The sequence below is a fragment of the Pantherophis guttatus genome, chromosome 1, assembly GCF_059756535.1.
Source record: "Pantherophis guttatus breed Tessera chromosome 1, ASM5975653v1, whole genome shotgun sequence".
NCBI classification, from domain to species: domain Eukaryota; kingdom Metazoa; phylum Chordata; class Lepidosauria; order Squamata; family Colubridae; genus Pantherophis; species Pantherophis guttatus.
This window is the reverse complement of record NC_142063.1, coordinates 69078482-69095961: the sequence shown is the minus strand read 5'-3', so window position 1 is coordinate 69095961 and position 17480 is coordinate 69078482. Positions and strand designations below refer to the sequence as shown.

General features: G+C 39.6%; 1 protein-coding gene across 4 annotated transcripts in view; it reads right to left on the bottom strand.

Moving 5' to 3' along the window:
- MAPKBP1 (mitogen-activated protein kinase binding protein 1) overlaps window positions 1–17117 on the bottom strand; it is a 131238-nt gene extending 114121 nt beyond the window's left edge. For 3 of the 4 annotated variants that reach the window (XM_034417791.3, XM_034417794.3, XM_034417793.3), the window contains exons 1-2: window positions 16237–17117; window positions 14845–15164 (exon numbers count right to left, since the gene is read on the bottom strand). In XM_034417791.3, the coding sequence (XP_034273682.2) occupies window positions 14845–14961 (117 nt within the window). In that variant the 5' untranslated portion in view covers window positions 14962–15164; window positions 16237–17117. Of the gene's footprint in view, window positions 1–14844; window positions 15165–15945 lie in introns of all 4 variants that reach the window. The other variant, XM_034417792.3, reaches the window with a different exon arrangement.
- Between the last annotated feature and the right edge of the window lie 363 nt (window positions 17118–17480).

Genomic DNA, 17480 nt, shown 5'->3' with positions numbered 1-17480 from the left:
CATGTCACCATTTAGCCACATCACTAAAGCTCAGTTAATAGATCATGTATAAAGTTTGCTGTCCCTTGTACTTTGAAGTTTCTCCTATTGGTGGATACAGCTAAGCTTATTTTATGGACAGAAATAAGCAACAAAACATGCTTAAGCAATCTATACATCTGTCTTGCCTTCTCTTACCCCATCTATGCTTCTATAACAGGAGTTTGCAATGTACAGTATACATTTTCTGATTTCTAGACCAAGCATTTATTTCTCTAGCATTTTTGCCTACCCACATTTCCAAGCAAAAAACACACAATCCGCCTTTTTATAGCTGGATTTCATTCATAAACTTGTCCTTTATCCAACTGGTTCTGGAGCTTATGCTGATTTTTGTTTGAGTCAAGCTCTGCACAAAGTCAGTCAGGCAACAATATGCTCCAACACCCTAAAAAACAATGTACTATTCAAGAGCCTCAATCTTTATGTTTATAATAAAGAATAATGTATTAAATTTATATGCTGCGTCTGCCTCCGTAAGATGCCTGGAAATTTGTATGGTGTGTACTTCCTTGTACAATTTGTCAGCTCTGCTTGCTAAGCCAAAATTCTGGGTGTGAAAGTAGATTTTCCTCAGAAGGACTCCCAACAAACCCCCAGGCAAGAGTGGATGAGTGAGGCAGAAGTGAGAGAATTTCCCTGGTTCTTTTAGAACTCCTGAGAAGAGTAGCCAGGAATGCAAACAAGCCCAAGAGAGTCTCTGGCTAATCCCCAAAAGTTTTTCCTCAAGAAAGATGGTGTAGAAAACAGCACGCTCCACTGGCATGGCAAAGAAGGGACATTAAAGGATGCTTGACTGAGAGCAAGGGTTGAACCTCCCACATATTTGGGAAAGATCACCCAGGCTTGGCACTTTAACAGGTAAAAAAGCAGTTCCACAAAAATGTGTTAAGAAATAAACAAAATAGCTTTTGCCTGGTAGTACTAGCAGCTGTTTGCCTGAGTGAACTTGAAATCAGTTAAAGCACCTAAAAAAAAAACATGCTCACTTCTAAATTCTCTTTCAGGCAACCATCTGATCCCCCTTTCTTTGCAAAAAAGAAAAAAAGTATTGGGAAGAAATAAGAGAATCTCCAAATAGGCCAAGAGCTTCAATCATGAGTTTGGAGTTTACAGTCTCAAGAGGGAGACTGAGACGGGATGTATTAGTAATAACACTGTAGTAATATGTAATTAGTAATACTAATACAATGCCATAGTAATAATGTTGTCCATCTCATATTAAACCGTGCAGTCTATATTTAAGTTAGTATTTATTTATTTATTCATCCATGAGATTCCTATGCTGCCCATAAGTGGCTCACCTAAGTGACTCTAGGCAGTCACAAACATGTCACAAAACAGGAAAACATAAATAAGAACAAAATTTTAAAAAAACAGAATTAAGTATTAAGTTATATACTCAGGCTGCAATTAGGTTACTTGTGTAACCCAGGGCCATGATCCTGAACTTGACAGATTTTTTTTTCCAGACTTACAGTACTTGATTACAGAAAAACCCATACCTATATTTATATTTATAGCTGACTGAAAACCCCTTGTTGACTTTTTGCATAAAATGGAAAAACTGTATTTTTTGTTTTGATGATTAGAAAAAAAATGGATAACAGAAAAAAGTGAACATTTATTGTAATCCTTGAGCAGCAGTCCTCAATCTTTCTTGCTCCATTGACCAGCAGCAGCAATGGTAATGGCGGTGGTGGTAGGGAGGGGGTGGTTTCACATGCCCAACCTACGGTAGCTTCCACAGATTTGTGTGCTTGCCTGCTGCTTGCACAGCCTGGTTTCCAACAGGCCACAGACCGGTACCTGTCCTTAGTCTGGGGGTTGGGGACCCCTGTCCTACAGTTACAGTTAATACAGTAATCATACTGATATTTGATACAGAAGAAATCAAAAGTTTCTTTCTATTTCTTTTGGTTCTCTTTTTCTATACTTTTTATTTTATTTTTCTTCCTTCCTTCCTTCCTTTGCTGATTTTACTCTTTATTAGTTTGGGTTAGTTTTTATGTTCTTTGTAAAAAAAAAATTAAAAAATGTATGTAAACAGTTTTACTGTTGTGTAGATATTTATTTTAATCTATCTGCACAAATCTAAATTTCATTCCAATTGATTTCGGTGAGTCAATTTTAAGGAAGGTAATACATCTTTGTCAGAATACTTCAGCTTCAGACAATAGTCCAGAAGAGCAAGGACAAGTATTTTTGTTTAATTCTAGCTCCTGAATTTATCTAATTAAATCCTTCTTTAAATTCAAAACCTTAAAATAGAAGAGACTGGAAATACACATTAAATTATAAAATATCAGAAGAGAAATGCATCCCTGCTCTTTTCACACACACCAACTGTTTCTTCCCTAAGCCCCTGAATGCACATAAGGTCCATCTCAGCATCTAATTGACAGCAAAAACAAGAAGAGATTAATCAGCAAGAGATTATCCCTACCCCCTTCTAATACCAAAGAAATATGGAAGTCAAGATCCAGACTGAAAAGCAGTTTTGAGGATTTAGGAAACACCCAGGTAGTTCAGTGAATATTGTCGGCTTCTGCCCTATATAAATCTGTTGACCTTGAAGATTCATTAAGACACTAGTCATGTTCACAATGGACTAATTGTAAATAACCTACTTGTTATTGTATGTAGTTCATTTATTCCACCCTAGCAGGGCAGGTAACTATGCAAACCAGGAAAGATTTGTTCAACATATGGTAAATTAAGGATCCTAGTGTATTTCTCCATTTATAAACTAGAATAAAAAAAAAACAAAAACAAAAAAATGTTTTTGCTTTCTTGCATTTTGTCCTAAATCTAGCCAGATGTTTCTTGCCAGTGTAGTTAGAAGAGGGATATTCATGACATGCAATGAGAGAGTAGTTAAGATACATTATTATATTTTACAGATATCAAAAAAGTGACCCAAAGCAGGAGGATAGGAAATAGATGTTGGTCTTCATTAAGAACAAGGTGAGATCCATCTATATACTACTAAAACCCTTATTCTGTAACCTTTCATTGGCCAAAATGGTACATTATAGAGCAACAGTTTGTCAAACTACCTCAAATGGACTAATTTACAGAAGATGTCCAAAATCTGGGATCCATGACTCTCATGGAATTGAAATTTGCCAAATGTTATATTTTATACATAAAAATTATCAAAAAATAGTTTGGGACATAATACAAAATGTCATAAAACATTTCCTGTGATGATGTTTGACTACTCCACCTATTTCAACATGGGCTACTTTCAAGGCAATTGTATCTCTGAATGTATCGCTAATTTTCCAGTGAAGGCATTAGAAGAACATTAAAAGTTCTTGTTGATGGCATTGGGGAATCTAGCAAGGAAAGGTTGACCCAATTGGTTGCGGGTTCTCTAGTAATTTCTGTTGAGCAAGTCTTTAAACTGGCTATGTTTCTTTCTATCTGAAGTTATACAGTATCAACTGTTGAGAAATAAACTTCATGTTCCGAAGATTTGTATGTGACAAAAGAGAGGCACATATCTGAGTTGCAATAAAAAGTATCCAAAATATGATTGTTTGGTATTCAAATCATGGTGCATTGGTACTGTAATCATACCCTCTGAGACTACTATAATTTGAGGGCTTTATTTCATAATGGCTATAATATATAAAAAATTAAAAAAATCGCACCAAAACTCAAAAAAAAAGTTGTGTAATTCCCTCATCTAATAAAAAACAAAACTACATACAGGCCTTACAAATTACATTTTTTATTTAGTTTATTTTGGGCAATAGAGGTTTAAAAAGTAATTTCCAGTTATTTAAAGACCTTGGTATTTTGTATGCAGATATCATTTATCTTCTTTCAAAGGTTAGGACTAGGAAGCCTTTTGATCTGTTCTCTCAGTCATTCAATTATGGCCTCTTCCATGCTACTTAATTTCACCCAACCGATCCCCAGTCCTATCCATATTCAAGAGGCCCTTTAGATCTATTACATGCAATTCTTCAAAAAAAATATCAAAGTTTGCTTAGAGCAGTGTGTGTCAACCTTGACAATTTTAAGACGTGTGGACTTCAACTCCCATAATTCCCCAGTTTGCTTTGTTGGCTAGGGAATTCTGGAAGTTGAAATCCATGCATGTTAAAGTTCCCAAGGTTGAGAAACATTGCCTTAGGACCATGATGGCGAACCTATGGCACGTGTGCCACAGGTGGCACGCAGAGCCATATCAGTGGGCACGCAAGCGTTGCCCTAGCTGAGCTCCAGCGTGCATGCGCGTGCTGGCCAGCTAGTTTTTGGGCCTTCTGGGCCCACAGGAAGTCAGGAAACAGACTGTTTCTGGCCTCCGGAGAGCCTCCGGGGGGGTGGGGAAGGCTGTTTTCACCCTCCAGAAAGCCTCTGGAGCCTGGGGAGGGTGAAAAACGGACTTTCCGGTCCCATCGTGCTATCGTGTGCCAAAAGCAGGGGGAGAATCAAGGGTCATGTGCGCATGCGCAGGGGGGCCGGGGTGCATTGAATTATGGGTGTGGGCATGTGCGCACGCAACACCCCCCCCCCATGCTCCCCATGCTTTTGGCATGCGACGGCAAAAAGGTTAGCCATCACTGCCTTAGGACTTGCAGAGTATTTGAAAACTGCAACAAATGTCAGCTGCAAACATCTGCTTAAAATATTTAACATACAAACAGTAACATACTTGAACATCCACGTTCATCCCTAAACATAAGAGAATAAATTACTTGGCTACATTTTTTTTCAAAACTATAATTCCAGCATGTTGGATTGTTTCCGTTATTGTCTATATACATTATAACTATGTCTAGGTTTGCTTTCCATGCATATTGGGAAGGTAAAAGTTTATACACTTTTCATTCTGATATATTTATCTGTCACTGGTGCATGGTGTTTAGACCAGAGAAGATTATAGAAAACTTGGAGATCATCATGCCTTGATAATTGCCTATACTTTATGACAGAAAAGCAGGGGAAAGTCGATATTTGGATGAAATACTATCAGGGAGTCAACATGCTATCCAGAATTCTTTTATGCCATAAACAATGCAAGGTTATGTACAGATTATATAGGGAAATGTGGAACAGGTTCACTATTGCAATACATCATAACTTGGTTAGTCATGGTTTCAGGAAGTGGCTGATAGATGAGCTGGAACCACATATTCATTCAAAACCATTCCAGCATGGTTTTGCACAAGACTAAATTCCCACATGTGTCACCCCTCTTGCAGAAGCTGCATTAGTTGCTGAATTGTTTCTAGTTGTTGATTATCACCTTCAAAGTCTTGGGTGTCTTATGACCAGGTTATTTGAAGAAGCTTTTTTTCCCCCGTTACATCTACCTAAGCACCAGATCATGGAGGGAGGTATGTTATGAGTCCCCCTCCATTAAGGAGGTACATTTACTGGACCAAGGGCTTTTTTCTATGCTTTCAATGGAACATTATCCTTACAGAGATAAGAATGGCTCCTACCTTGAGTTGACACTCTTTCAAAAGACCCTTAAGACATGGTTTTATCCGCAGATTTTAGGATCCCAAGCTGATACGAAGCCCATCAAGAGTTTTGTCTGAATGTTGCCGTAAGGGAGTGGGAGTATATTGGGTTTTGTATTTGAGATCTTATTTTTTGTCACCTGGAGTCACCATGAGTTGGGCAGCCATATTAATATCCTTAATAAACAAATTAAAATATTGCCCTATGCCATAAATTATGATTTACAATCCTCAGAAGCCAAAATCAAACAATCCAGATTATTGCTTAGTCAATATGTGAATACATACACACATATGTGCATATCTTCATACAAAAAGTATGACTTCGATAGGAGATAATTATTTGAGCAAAGGCAGTTCCTAAGTCATAAAAGTCTTTAGGAATTTAATATTTTTTCTGTAATTTTGAAAATAAAAAGGGAGTAATTACCAAGCAGCTGCATTTAGCTACTTAGGACTCAGAAGACCTTCACTTCCACTAAATAATAATTTGATAGAACCAATGATTATTTGCACAAGTTGCCTGCACATTGAGAGCCTGTCCTAAGAAAAGGCTAGCAAATGCATATACTAGCCTCTTGCCAGCTTTGAAACCCAAAAATAGAATAAGTACTTATAATGTTTACATGAATCCATCTTCTCACAGTTGCTTTTGGATTGGGTGGCAAGATTTGCTAGCCTGTTTTACATAACAAAATTGAGAGCCAAGTTGGTGTAGTCAGTGGTTAAGATGCTGGACTGGTGACCATCAGTTCTGGTCCTCTCTTAAGTATGAAAACCAGCTGGGTGACTTTGGGCCAGTCATTCTCTCAGCCCTACCTACCTTACAGGGTTGTTCTTCGTTGATTCAAGACCATAATGCTTTAGATCTGAATGCTACACCTAGAACGCTTCAAACTAATTTTACTTCAGGGAAATCGCCCCCATAATAACGTGTCTGACTGGTGTACTCCAGAGGGGAAACAGAATGTTCTGGAATTCTTCAGAATGTTCTACTCCTGAATTCCTGAATCTTGTATATCCTTGCTTTTAAGTAAATCAGAATAAGTAAAACAAAGCAAGATGGATCCTTGAACATTGTTAAATTTCTGCCATGTTTGCAAGTAAAAATTAAGGGCTAATATGTTTTAACTACTCATGATTACTATATTGAAAATTATTCACCATTTTACTCTGGTTTTAATATGTTGTAGCTCTTCCAAAGGCTTTCCAATAATCTCTTTGAACTCAATCCATCCGCTTTATCTGACTTTTCCCCTTCTGCTCCTCCCTCATCCTTGCCACATACGTTCTATCCAGTCATATTGCAGCAAAAATATTAGTTAGTAATTTCTGTAATCCAACTTTAGTTAATATTCAAATATTTCCCCTCAAATAAGCATTGCTTTGGACCACAGACTAATATTCTTCGCCGTTTATGAGCATCAGTTTACTTTTTCCGCAACAGAGAAATAAGTGGTCCCTGGATGCTATTTATCTCCATAAGAGGTCAATTTATATGTAAATATTTGAATGGTATACAGCATTTAAGTTAAAAAAAATCTATTCTTGTAGGCCTGCAGAAGGGTAATTTGATGCTTCTCTAAGCAAGGCCATTTCTTCAGTAGTGAAGACAACAGGAAGCACTTATAATCTTATCTCCCAACCTGACTGCTTTTTGGCCAGCATTGGTAGGGGAGGAGGGGGGCTATGGGTTTAAAGCCTGAAATGGAGCCTTGTACATTAATACAGTAGTTGCTCTGATTCCTTGCTTGGCAAGGTGTTGCTTTCTCTTTTCAGCTCTAACCATAGCCCGTAATACTTATTGCAAGAAAGTTTGGGAGTTAGAATAATGGATTTTAGTATGGGAAAAGCAAGTGCTAGCTAAGCCATAAACTCAATTTACATTTATCTGCCATTGTTGTTGGGCAAAAATAAGATCAATGGCATGATTTTCAGCTTCTTAAAAAACTGGTAGATTGCACAGTACAGGTAGTCCTTGACTTACAATGGTTCATTTAGTGACCATTCAAAGTTGCAATGGCATGAAAAAAGTGACATATGACTGTTTTTCCAGTTACCACCTTTGCAGCATCCCCATAATCATGTGAACAAAATTCAGATGCTTCACAACTGGTTCATACTTATGACCATTGCAGTGTCCCAAGGTCAATGTGATCACTTTTTGAAACCTTCTGACCAGCAAAGTCAATGGGGAAACCAGATTCACTTAACAACCAGGTTGCTAACTTATCACCTGCAGTGATTCACTTAACAATTGTGGCAAGAACTGTTGTAAAATAGGAAAAAACTCATTTAACAAATACTCATTTAACAACATAACTTTTGGGCTCAATTGTGGTCGTAAATCGAGGACTACCACCTATACACATACTGCATCTCAGACTTTAAAAGTGAAAGCTATAAAACATCCACAATGAAACACATTTTTCTAAAAACTAAGAATAATCACAAACAGAAGATGCATGTATCCCTTAAAAAGTCCCGTTTTTAAAAAAATTGAAAATAAGGACTACCCGTGGCCTACAGTTAAATTCCAAGATTCTAGGATTTGTCTCAGTTATCCCTTCCATGTACATGCATGTGCATGTGCACATGTATACCTATATGTATATGTAGAAATTCTTTTACAATAACCAGCAAAGATCTCATTTGAGGCATATATACTTTGGACACATTATGCAAAGAAACCTATAATTCTCTCTAGAGAAACCTATAATTTTGGGAAAGGTGGAAGAAAGAGAGGAAGAGAAAGACCAGTTGCAAGTTGGATGTATTCAGTTATAGTGGCCATGGAAGATCTAAAGGATCTTGCTGAGAATAGATCATCCTGGAAAAAAATTTATTGTTTGCTAAGCATCAACCTTATGGGACATAATCAATCAACCAATGAAGCTAGCAAAGAAGAATTTAGCCTAGACAGCTTATGACACTAAGCTTACAAGAGATGGAAACAAAACAGCATTTTAATACTGCACACAAATCATTTGACCATTTCTACTCTAACATTATTAATACAGCACTATTTTTTAAAAAATCAGAGAGAGGAGATATAGTAAGGCAGTATTAATTACAGCTATCCTGTCATCAGCCTACAGTCCTCCAAACAAAATCCACTGGAATGATAACGTAAGTATGGTGAAAAAAACCTGAATATAATTACAATGAGTTTTATGCCTGGAGTTCTGAAATTTCTTATACCAGCATATTATTTTCTGTGTCTTGTGGCAAAATTAGAACTAACACTTCTAATTGCTCTGTGAATGTTTTTTTAATTATTCCACTTTCCCTTAACAAAATGTGTGCCCTTTATGAGTGATCCCTGACTGTCTCTCTTACCTCCATTTCTTTCTTCACAATTTACTCAATCCCATTGTGTTAAAATAACAATTATCTGTTTGACACCACCTGCATATGAAAGTTGCCCTACTGGATTTCAAATGTTGTTCCTATAATGCGTTCACACTTTGATCTCCTACCCCCACTCCCACCCGCTCACACCACCCAACTTTACCTGTTAGTGACATCAGTTGCAAATTGTTCCCTTTGAATTTCAAAGGGAATTGAAATTCTATGATGTTCACATATTTGTACTGCTTTGATCAACTTTCTATATCAGATTATTAGAGGCATCTTATTTATGGATACTTACAATTAAATATAACCTTTTATTGAAATACAATGTAAAACTTTACACATATGATATAAGCAAGAAAAATCCTCATGTATAAAATTTGACATTTGTTCATATTTTATTTAAATTTGTCTTTCTCTACATTCTATTAAGTAAAACAAAAAAAACCCAAACACCCAACACTCCCATCAATTGTATCAGAAGGATCTTGGTTACTGAAATTCGGTGTAACCTTGATGTTCTTGCTGTGGGTTCTTTGGTGCAACTGTCACTCAATATAACCTCCTTGGTGCTCTCTGAGCTTGGTTGTTTTCTTGCAGACATGTTATTACCCAAAGTAGGTCTGCAAGAAATGTCTGCAAGGAAACAATCAAGCTCAGAGAGCACCAACGACCCCTCATTTCAACCTGGAACTACAAATATTCTCCTTTATTGATATCAATATAATCTGCTAGCTTTGAAAATAAATTATCATTTGAACCCTTTCCAGTTATTGGTGAGTTTGCCACCACATTCTAGCAGAGTTAGAAAAATATGAAGCTCTGCTATCTGATGTCTCCCTGAGAGTGACAGTGCCAGTTTCCTTCAGGAAAACATGGACCTTATTTCATTTGTTCAGCCCAGGACTCTGTAATATGCAGAAAACATAACCTTAAGCACAGGTAGGAAGGACTGCTACCAAAACACTGGGGAAATAAAAGAAATCTGAATCTGGGGCAGAGCTATATTCCAAGCAAGTGCCAGGGTTCCAAGTAATAGATCCATAGCAAGCAGAACTCCAAGGAAGGCAGATTCCTCGAAGGATAGCTTTATTGGAAATGTCATATTGGCACATATCTGGCGAAAACCGACTCTAAAAATTCCCACGGTTTTCAACTACAATATTTTTCGGACTATAAGACACACCGGTGTATAAGACACACCAAGATTTCAAAGAGGTAAGTTAAAAAAAAAAACGTTTTTGCCCTTCCTGGCCCTCAAGAGTACTCTGCAGGCCTCCCAAACCCACTGCACGCCCAGTTTTTTGTAAAAACGGGCAAAAAATGAGGCACACAGAGGATTTGGGAGGCCTGCAGAGTGCTCCTGGATGCTGGGGAAGGGCAAAAATGCCCGATTTTGCAAAAAACGGGCAAAAAATGGGCCTGTTTTTCACAAAAATGGAACGAGCGGGGCGGGGCTTCGGGAGGCCAAAAATGGCTGCATTCTGTGTATAAGACACACCAACATTTCCACCCTCTTTTAGGGGGGAAAAGGGTGCGCCTTATACTCCGAAAAATATGGTAGTTAAAAGAGAAAGTTTTCCCACAACCCCAACAATCACATGGTCCAATCAAGATGCTGCCTGGTTGTCTGGTGACCTCCCTCCTTCTTCCACGGTGTGTCCTTGGTTCTCAAGAGAAAGTATGTTATTTTGCCTACACAAACCCCTCTATCTCTAATCCTCCCTCCCTTTCCCTCAGTTCCAGTGTGGCAACACTGAAGCTCCAATATGGCTCTGGTCAGGTCAGCTTCAGGGTTGACAGCAAGTATCTCAGATAAGACCCTGCTTATTCTTATGAAGATAGAGAAAGAAGAAGTACTTCAGGCATGGAAGATTCTGTTATTGTAGCCATATAATAAAAGTAGTACTAGCATTTATGATTTTGGTTTCCTAGTCCTAGTACCTTGACATCCCATAGTACTTCTTTACTAAAATGGTATGGCGGGCCCTTGTTGCACGTTTAGGTATTTGCAAGCTTTACATTTATGAGTGAGCTGCTGTGTATATAATTGTCTGAAGAGTTCTTAAGAAAATTATCCATCGCTACCACATTTTGAACTCAAAAGAAATCTATACATGGAAATATCAACAAGGTTGCTGGATGGAGTGACAAAATATGGCAATATTTTTTTCTCTTTTTAATTCTGGTTGAGAACTCTGCTATGTACAAGAAAGAAAACACTGTGAATTTAAAGTTCATCACATCTATGAAAGAAGACAATATGGAATTTCACTTAGTTGAATGACAGACTTTTGCCACCTGCCTCATTCATTGTTTTTCACATCAATACGTTTACCAGCAGTATAAAATGTATTTCTTCGGCGGGGTGGGGGTGGGGGGTGGATTGCACAATTTTGGAATGCTCCCTCCACATAAAATTTTAAAAATACAGTAATTCAGAAAAAAAGCCATATGGAATAGGCCCATGATAACACTTATCTTTCAGCTGCAAAGAAATAGTCAAAAAATTCTACTAGTTCCCTCACGTTTGTGTCGTGGCCTCTCCATGGACGCTTATCTTATCCAGCTGTAATTATAGAGCAGATTGCAAACAGGCCTAGAAGAGGAACTGGAGATACAGTAAGGACTTCGGGCCCAATCAAAAGTCTTGAAATACAGTAAGGGCTTCAGAAACACATTCTGTTTTCTTGAGTTGTGGAGAAGAAACCATGGCTTGTTTACACTTAGACAGTCTTTGCTTTAAAACAGTGTTTTAAAACCTGTACCTACCAAAGCTGCCAATTTTTCCAAAGAGCCATGCTTGCTGGGAGCTATCAAAGCTGAAATCTTACACATCTGGAAAGCACCAGGCTGGGAAGGGCCATGCTACAGCTTGAAAATGCTCTGAGACTTCAGAGAATTTGCTTTCCAAACCACTGACGTACTTTCAGGAGATTGACTTACTCTGATCAAAAACAGCTTTTCAGACATTTTCAACTAGCCTGAAAGGGTTTGTTTCAATTAACACCCATTTCTTACAGTTTAATCATACAGGAGTCACTGTGGTCATTGAACAATCCAGTTTAAGCTAGGTTCAGAAGCGCAATCCTAGTTCATTTCACTTCTTAGCATTACAGGACAGTACTGGTGAAGACAGCCAGCTGGCCTCAGCCTTACACTTTATCTTCCTTCTCTGCCAACAGGTTTCTCCAAAAAAATCTTTAGACAAAAAAAAGGACCACATTGACTGGGAAGTTTGCCACTGCAGACCCAGCCATTAATTAGAAAGCAGCTCAGCCCCTTTTCTAAACAAGCCACAGCACTTGGACACAACGAAGGAATACAAACAGAAAAAATGCTGTTACCAAGCCTAACCCAGAATAACTTGAAATCAATCAAATCTGAAAGTATTTTTCAAGCCACAACTTCTCTAAAACCAAAGCCGTATATTGGCTGGACTTTTTTTTTTTCTGATAAAGACACAATCATTCATCCTGAACATATGACAATCACATATGACAAGCTGAGAAAAAATTGTGATTTAAAAGAAGCTACTTTTTCCCCACAAGGGTTATAAAATGAATATTGCATCTTGAATGGGATAAATTACATTCTTAGCTTAGTGTGTAGAAACCAATTATATTTATTTGAACCATTCTGTCATCATACATTTGTAGTTTATAAGTTACCTGGGGAACAGAATTAAGAAAAAAAAAGCTGTTTACAGGACTTGGAGGTATAACAATAATGTATAAGCCATACATACTGTGTGTTTCTAAACCTGTTTCTCATTGCCAATACTGTACAAATAGTTTTCCTACATCCTTCAATATGGGGGCACTGCGACGGTTATAAGTGCAAGGCCAGTTACACGTTACTTTTTTCAGCACCATTGTAACTTCAAATGGTTACTAAATGGTCATAAGTTGGGGACTACCTGTATTTTAGTATTTTAAGACAGCCTTTAATAAGTTATGTTTACCTGTCAGTGGCAGGTATTATTAGAAAGGCCAAGTGACCAATAGCTAGGGAAGGAAGGAATGCACTGATTTCCTCAAGGACCCCAATCCCCACAATGTAGCTCTACCTCTTATACCACTCATTTACAAAACAGGTTAGAGGAGATGGATGCTGACTTAACTATCATATGTTGGAGATTATTTCCCCAATGAATATCTATAATATACTCCTACACAGTTTTAAATTCCACCATGTCTTAATCACACAAATGTAAGTATATTGCAAAAAAACCCCTCTTCTCAATTTTACCATTTCAGCCATCAAACAAGAAAAATTAACTTGGATGTTTCACATGCATCCATATATTCATTTGTTTCCCCCTTTCCAGGAAGGAAATCAAGACTCATATCATTTGAATTCTACTTTACATTTCTTCATTCTATCCTTGCTCCTTTTATCTTGCTACCATAGCCCAAAAAAGACATATCTAAAATTAAGAGGAATAAAGCAATTCACTTTCATTCTAGCATCGGACAAAACTTATGGAATTAATTCAATGCTGTGTTTGTTCATATCCCAACAAACACAGAATTTATTTAAAAAAAAAAACACCAGGACATGGGCATGGTAAGCAAAGTTCAGCTATTTGTCATTCCTATAGAAACAGATATTGAAAGCTGAGCCTTATCTCTAACAATTCATATTCTACAGCTGCACACCCATTCACCTCCGTACATCATCTCTGATATTGCAACGGTTTTTGCACATACAAAAAGTCCTTCCCGAAAAGATGTGGAAAACATATTAACATGAGTACAGAAAAACAAGGGTTAACCTCCAAAACCAAGTCCTCTTTCTCATGCTTCTATTTCATACTCTCCCATTTGCGGGACTTAAGTGTTCATAGTGCCCAGAATTACAAAAGCAACACCTATCTTCTGGAGTAAATCCTATCTCATCTAGTGAGGTTTCTCCACATTTCTTCATAGGCTCAAATTCAGCTAGTATCACATGCTTTAGGCAAACCCTCCAGAGTGATTACTTATAATTATGTGCAATTATATTTGATTTTTGGATGCAAAAATGGATGGATTTGCTATTTTTTTCTGCAAAGGCATGTGATTAGGCAATGGCTGAGCTCTCAGGTAAGTAGGCCTCCAGACTCATATTTTAATGGTTACTCAAAATATGGTCAAGCTCAGTCTTCCCTTATATTGAGTACACAAATTAAATATTATCTCCTAAAAGAGAACAAAATAATTGTTGTCTCTCTCCATCAATGTTCTCAGATCAAAAAGAAAAAATCACAGAATGGGGGGGAAAATATTGGGCAAAAGTCCATTATTTGAAAAATGCCAAAAAAGGAGGAAGTCACACAACTCCAATAGCAGTATTTCAGGAAGTATTGCCATAATGTTTAGTTCCTTTTAACCCTGAGCTAAAATGAAAACGTTGTGTGTCAAGTAATAAAACAGCATTAGGCATCTATCACATACTGTTGTTCCTCAGAAGCAATTCCAAAAACACAAGATGTACAAATTAAAATTTTGCTCAACTAAGAAGACACTTAGAAAACATTTCTGTATGGAAGAAGCAGAAAACTTTTGATAGCTCTTATAGAACCCATACTGTGTCTATTGCTTGGTTTTAATGGTTTTGTTACCGTTTTACGGTTTGCAACTCAGAATGCATTAGGAACAGGACAACTTCAAATTGCTGAAAAAATTAAATACCGCCCCTTTTTGAATGCGGTCACATTCTTGATCATCCCCTTGCTTGCTTCTACTTTTTCTAGCCCAACATCCCCTGCAGTATCACCTGGCTTTAGAAAGCCAACCTTTAGGTACCTTCAAAGCAGCAATCGAGACTTCCCCACCTGTATTATATACCCAAATCAGGAAAACAGATATGACAACTTCTGCTATCATCTTCACCACCACCAAATGCAACATAATGTAATCCCTTGTGAAGAATGAACAAGTGAAGAATGATAACAAAAGAGACCAGGCCCAGTTGTTGAACTTGCCTTAGTGCTGATATTTCCCCGCTTGGTCCCTGGTTTGCTTCTTCTCAATTTGATAGACGGAGACCGAAGTAAATTTTTTATTCTGCTCGTTATTGTGGAGCTTTCAACCGACATCATAGTCTTAGCGGGGAGAAAACACAGTCCCCTCTCAAATGCCTTCCACAAAGAAGTTCTTGGGGGCTGGATTTCACATCACTTTCAGGAGACTCCACACCTTCTTCTCTTACTTCATCATAGGGCTTCCACTCCAGGACACATCCGCTCTGCAATATGGCTATGCACAGTTCTTCTTAGTTCAAAAGACCAAGATCAAAATAGACCTTTGAGAAATGAAGGGGGGGGGGGAGAGAACCAAGGTAAACCAATAATACAATCTTACAAGCATGTTATTCAGAATTCATGTAAAGTCACCACCATTCCCACACTGCCTACAGTTTACAAAACGTGGCTGTTTTAAAAATGGGTGTGTGCGTGTGACTGTAATACAAAGATTACTGCTCACTGCTCCAGCTCTGGAGGTGAGGGACAATTCCTCCTAACAATTGTATGGACATGTTCAGACACTGAACCACAAATGCATCAAGCACATTTCACCAAACATGGGGTCCAATTCCAAATCCAATTTAATCTAATCTTAATCTGTAACTCAAAGCCACGCATATGTAGAAAATTGCATTCCTTAATTCCTGATGTAGTTCATTATAGATATTTATAAAGGTAGCTTAATAGTCAAACCAGAATACTTGGCAGGAGAATCCTTATTTTAGAGGTGAGTGCTTTGCAAATTTCCCAGGAAATTCCTCGGTACTCCTCTGCGTGGAGTTAACACCACACTGTTACCCTGTTGCAAATGCTTAAGGATTACCCTTTTAAGAAACAGAAATCAGACACCTAAGCCAAGTAAACCAAAATAATACCGTTGGCAATTCAAACAACCCATGGGTTTTGAGCTCAGCTTTTAATACAGTGGGCATTTGTCAAGCCTAAAGACGATTCACTGCTGCAAACACTTCACTTACGCATTAAAAAGAGAACCGCGACCATCCTAGAGTATCAGAGCTTCAATACCGCCCCCCCCCCCGCTTCACACACACACACAACCTTCTCAATGACTGTGAAGTCAATTAAAGGAACCGGACGGAGATTTCCGAAGAGAAGTTTGCTTAAAACCTCTTTCCCATCCGCGAAGGCGAGGAATGCACAAAGGGAGGTCGAATATATAAGACTAATGCAGAAGCCCTTCCAGCTTTTTTCAGGCCAACAATAGGATGACGGAGGGATGGAGAAATCCGCGAGTAATTCAGTCAGACCCGTTTTCTGCCTTAAAAACCACGAAACGCAGCTTCTCGCTTTAAAAGAAGCCCCTTCGGGGGGGGAGTCAACCTTTGTTACCTTGGAAAGGGGGCATCGGCGCTCCGTAGAGGAAGGGTAAAAAAAAAAAAAAAGCCCTCTCTCCCAGTTCTCGTCCATGCAGCCGGGTTTCGTCCTTTCACCAGCCACGGTCGCATTCAAAAAAAGCCCCCTTGCCTTCCTTGGGGCTCCCGCCTGCCGTCTTTCTTCTCTCGCCGTCTCGGCTCGGCTTTGCGGGCTTTCCAAGCGGGGAAGGCGGGGGCCACCGGGAACCCTCCAAGCTGCAAGGGGGGAAGCTGGGGAGCTCCCGCTAAGAGGCTCCGGAGCTGGGGGAGGAGAGACGTGGGGTGGGGGGGGGGGGAGAGAGAGAAGGGCTGCCTTCCTTCCCTCGCTTTTCGAGGCTGCTCGTTCGTTCGTTCGTTCGCTCGCAGCCGGTCCTCTCCGCTCCTCACGCCCGCTGACAGCAACGGCTTTGGCGAAGTCGGCGGATCACCCGTGCCGGGAAGGCTGCCAGAGCGATCCCCGCCTCCCCGCCGAGCCTGGGCTCCAGCCCCAGGATCGTCCGTCCCTCTCCTTGGGCTCCTCCTCCTCCTCCTCTTCTTCGCTCAGCTGTTTCTTCTCGGCGAGTCCCGAGCTGGCGACCCCTCTCTGCCGCCTGCTGCCCCCTCCCCGGTTAGTATCCCTCTGGAGCTCGCCTGGCTCTTGACAGCGCCGTCCCCGCCAGCCAGCCAGCCCAGCCAGCCAGCCGGATTCCGCGGAGGCTATGGTGGCCTAGGCGGTCCAAACGCCGAAACGGAGACGAAAAACCACCAGGGGACCGACGGACCCGGCCTCCCTCGATTTCACGGCGTCGATTTCGGCGGGCGGGAAATGGGGGAATGGATTTCTCGACCGCAGAGCTCCTGCAGGAAGAAGGCGGCTCCTTTTCACGGCGGGGGAGAAACCCGGCGAACGCTTTGCCCGCCCTCTTTGGCTGGCTGGCTGGTTGGCTTGCTTGAGTCGGCAAGCAAAAATTGAACCGGTTTGGAGACCTTGCCCGTTTTGTTTCCGGGACACCTGGACGTGTTTTTACACGGGCCCATCTGAGCTCTCCACAATAGATTATTAACGGCATTATGAGGTGGGGTTTTTCCAACTTTTTCTCCAAACCTCGGCAAGGACCCTGTGCTATAAGAAATGTATGGCATTACAGGAAAATAACACCCCCCCTTTTTAAAACCACCCTGAAACGAATTCTGAAATCAGTGGCATCTAGGGCTTCCTCCATACAGGTAGTCCTCAACTTA